The sequence below is a fragment of the Palaemon carinicauda genome, chromosome 23 (assembly GCF_036898095.1).
Source record: "Palaemon carinicauda isolate YSFRI2023 chromosome 23, ASM3689809v2, whole genome shotgun sequence".
Taxonomy (NCBI): Eukaryota; Metazoa; Arthropoda; class Malacostraca; order Decapoda; family Palaemonidae; genus Palaemon; species Palaemon carinicauda.
In genome coordinates, this window is record NC_090747.1 from 97,853,969 (window position 1) to 97,858,504 (window position 4,536).

The 4,536-nt window shown below is 32.6% G+C and overlaps 1 protein-coding gene across 1 annotated transcript in view; it reads left to right on the forward strand.

Moving 5' to 3' along the window:
• The first annotated feature begins 1,118 nt into the window (after positions 1-1,118).
• LOC137617277 (protein sax-3-like) overlaps positions 1,119-4,536 on the forward strand; it is a 26,918-nt gene continuing 23,500 nt past the window's right edge. Inside the window, exon 1 of the mRNA XM_068347273.1 lies at positions 1,119-1,420. Within this exon, the coding sequence (XP_068203374.1) occupies positions 1,357-1,420 (64 nt within the window). The 5' untranslated portion in view covers positions 1,119-1,356. The remainder of the gene's footprint in view (positions 1,421-4,536) is intronic.

Genomic DNA, 4,536 nt, shown 5'->3' on the forward strand with positions numbered 1-4,536 from the left:
AACCATTTCCAGCTTTTTACATTACAGTTAATCCATGCAAGTTTCATTACTCTACGATTAAAATTGGGGCCAAGAAGTTGTTCACAAACAAACACACACACACAATGGGTAAAACATAACCTCCTTCCAACTTCGCTGGTGGAGGTAAAAATTATCGATTTGGGTTGTGCTGGCCTATTGGAAACGTCCCTGCTTGGCAATCTGCTGGACGAGGGTTCGAGTCCCGCTCAACATTGATAGTTTCTAGTAGTGTTTGCAACCTAACCATCCTTGAGAGCTTAGTTATCAGTAGCCATTGCCTGTCCCTCCCTGGTCCTAGCTTGACGGAAAAGGGGCTTGGGCGCTGATCATATGTGTATATGGTCAGTCTCCAAGACATTGTCCTGCCCCACATCTCTGCGATTCATAAGCGACCTTTAAACCTTCATTGTAAGATAAGGTGAAAAGAAAAAGGTGTTTTCCCAAATACTATAATTATGTGAACCGTTTGCAAAGAATAAAAGGTAAAAACGATTGGTTTCTCACGCTTAGGATTATGATTAGTTTTTCTCTATTCTTTCATTTTTCTCAAAACACCCGTCTCCCATCTAGTGACGATGACAGACACTGCATATCAACAAAAACACGATCTAGAACCTCATCTCTATCTTCTCTCTCCTGTAAACATTGTTGCAAGGATTCCCTTCTGTCACACCACCTTCCACCGTGACCATCTCCACCCTATTTTTGCTCCTGCAGTAGTAGTCTTCCTATCCTACGGGAGTTCCCTAGGAGAGCAAGGTAGAAGGAGTCCTATCCACTCCTGTCAACATTGTTGCAAAGATTTCCTTCTGTCACACCACCCTCCACCGTGACCATCTCCACCCTATTTTTGCTCCTGCTCCTGCAGTAGTATTCTCCCTATCCTACGGGACATCCCTAAGAAGAGCAAGGTAGAAAGAGTCCTATCCAGGTGGCTGACACACACCGCATACCCTGTGCGGTGGCAGACACACGTCGCTCGGGAGCCCGGATTCGATAGAAGACTCCTCTTCTTCACGGATCGCTGCTACGCGCCTCGTCCTCGGCTCCGAGCCTCCGGTGAATCCGTTTCCATTCCACCCTCTCAGTATGAAAGGAGACACGATGGTAGGCGGTTGTGCTGCTCAGCTGTTCGAGAGATATACGTCGACGTGTGACTTTAATTGACGAACGAATTATTGAATTCTAGTGTTTCTTGTTACTTAGATCATCTGTCCTCGAGATTTCTTTTCGTAGTGGAGGATAAAATAATGACTTAGAGATTACATAGCACTTGAACACTGATAATTATGAATGAAAATATATTCGTGAAATAACTATTTTCTGGTGACCGCAATGGATTCGTTGTTTGGTTTTATCTTAATCGCGTGTCTCAGCGCTGTGGTTTTTGCAAATGAAGGTAAGATCATTAGATTTCAAGTTATTTAAACTAATTTTGTGAATATTGTTTTTATTATTATTATTATTTTCATTTAAATTATCTTGTGAGGTTATTATTATTATTATTATTATTATTATTATTATTGTTGTTGTTATTATTATTCTTTCATTGTAAAATTATTTTGTGTTATTATTATTATTATTATTATTTCATTGTAAAATTATCTTGTGAGGCTATTATTATTATTATTATTATTATTATTTTTATTATTATTATTATTTCACTGTAGAATTATCTTGAGAGGTTATTATTTTTATTATTATTATTATTATTATTATTATTTCATTGTAAAATTATCTTGTGAGATTATTATCATTTTGGTTATCATTATTATTATTTTATTAACTAAGTAAAGACTCTTGTTTAGTTTTATTTGTGAGAAGTAATAGATTATAATGAATTTATTAACTATTATTATTATTATTATTATTATTATTATTATTTACTTTTCTCCTTTCAAATTTACTATATTCTTTACTTTCTTTTTGTAATTTCCTTTTAAGAAGGCTATTTATTATTATATTAATCTTTTAGCCACAATACAAAAAAAAATTTATTTCTATTCACACAAAGCTACTAATTTTTAATTACAGATATTTTCATTTAATAACACAAAACCTTATTATTTGTGACGACACTAAAGTGAAATCTAGAGTAATCTGATATTTATTTTAAATTACAGATGATTTTATTTAATAACACAAAATATTTCTATTTGTAACGACACCCAAACTTTATTCGTCTTAAGAAAATCTAGAGTAATCAGATGTTTAGTTTTAATCACAAATATTTTTATTTAATCACACAAAATCTTTATATTTGTGACGACACAAAAACTTTATTTGTCCTAAAGAAATCTACAGTAATAAAGCATATTTATTTATTGATTATGGAATATGAATATATGATATCACATTCATCTTAATCAAGAGGAAAAACTCCTCTTAATCAAGAGGAAAAACTCCTCTTAATCAAGAGGAAAGAGTCTCCTCTTATATCCAGATAGATTATTAGTATACATAATAAAGCAAATTATTCTTATTGATTATGTAATGAGTATGGTATCACATTCCTCTTAGTCAAGAGGAAACACTCCTCTTAACCAAGAGGAAAGAGTCTCCTCTTATATCCAGATAGATTATTATTATACATAATAAAGCAAATTTCTCTTATTGATTATGTAATATGATTAAATGGTGTCACATTCCTCTTAGTCAAGAGGAAACACTCCTCTCAGTCAAGAGGAAAGAGATTCCTGTTATATCCAGATAGATTATTATTATACATAATAAAGCAAATTTCTCTTATTGATTATGTTATATGATTAAATGGTATCACTTTCCTCTTAGTCAAGAGGAAACTCTCCTCTTAATCAAGAGGAAAAAGGCTCCTGTTACATAGATTGTTATTATACAGACACATGATACAGGAAGGTACAGCCATCACCTGTACTGTCATTTTAATAATTGTTGCTCCTCCAAACACCTGTATAAGTGAAGTACCCCGTGAGATTTATTTTCTGATCATAGTATTTAAGTAATATATGGCAGTAGATTTGATGGTTGTCTCATTTTTACGTTTTATTATGTATATATGTGTACAGTATATTATATATATATATATATATATATATATATATATATATATATATATACATATATTATATATACATATATATACATATATATATATATATATATATATATATATATATACTGTATGTATGTGTGTGTGTACTGTACATATATATAATGATATATACATGTATGTATCATATTTACAGATATATAATATTTTTATTTTTGGACTAAATTCCATTTTTAAGATATATAAGATACCTGTAGTTGATTAATTTGCTTCATTTTTTTTTTTAATCTAAACATTTAGCAGTAATTTTTTGACGACTAGGTTATACTATAGTCAATTGTTTTTAGTGAGGCAAATTTGCACCGGCTCGCAGCCGTGCCCTTTTAGCTCGGAAAAGTTTTCTGCTCGCTGATTGGTTGGACAAGATAATTCTAACCAGTCAGAGAGCAGGAAACTTTTCCGAGCTAAAAGGGCTCCGCTGCGAGTCGGTGCAAATGCGCCTCATTAAAAAAAATTGAGTATAGTAATAATTCTAATAATGATAATAATAATAATATTCTGTGAATCAATAAACAACATTATTCGTCATCAACATAATTATAAAAATATTAATGATGAAAATTATGATATTTACCACATAACGTAGCACAAATATACGAAAGGGAAAATAGGATAGAAAGAGGAAGAAGGAGAAGGAACGATAGGGGAATAATACTGGAAATGGAATACAATAAAGAGAGAAAGATGAATTAGGGAAGATGAGAAAGCGAATAAACGTTGAAATGGAAGAGATGTGAAGATAAGTATTGTATACCAGCATCCCTTCATGGAAGAGAGATAAATATAAAAGAGAAGTATTGGAAAAGGGGGAAGGATTTGAGCAGAGAGAGAGAGAGGTAAGATTTAAGAGGATAGTAATGAAGGGTAAACTGAAAAGGGGATGAGAGAGAGTTAAGATATAAGATGGTGATGATGAAGGGTAAACTAGAGAGAGAGAGAGAGAGGATAATAATGAAGGGTAAACTGAAAAGAGAGAGAGAGAGAGGATAATAATGAAGAGTAAACTGAAAAGAGAGAGAGGATAATAATGAATGGTAAACTGAAAAGAGAGAGAGAGAGGATAATAATGAAGGGTAAACTGAAAAGAGAGAGAGAGAGGATAATAATGAAGGGTAAACTGAAAAGAGAGAGAGAGGTAGGATATAAGAGGATAATAATGAAGGGTAAACTAGAGAGAGAAAGAGAGAGAGGATAATAATGAAGGGTAAACTGAAAAGAGAGAGAGAGGTAGGATATAAGAGGATAATAATGAAGGGTAAACTAGAAAGAGAGAGAGAGAGAGGATAATAATGAAGGGTAAACTGAAAAGAGAGAGAGAGGTAGGATATAAGAGGATAATAATGAAGGGTAAACTAGAGAGAGAGAGAGTGAGGTAAGATATAAGATGATAATAATGAAGGGTAAACTAGAAAGAGAGAGAGAGAGAG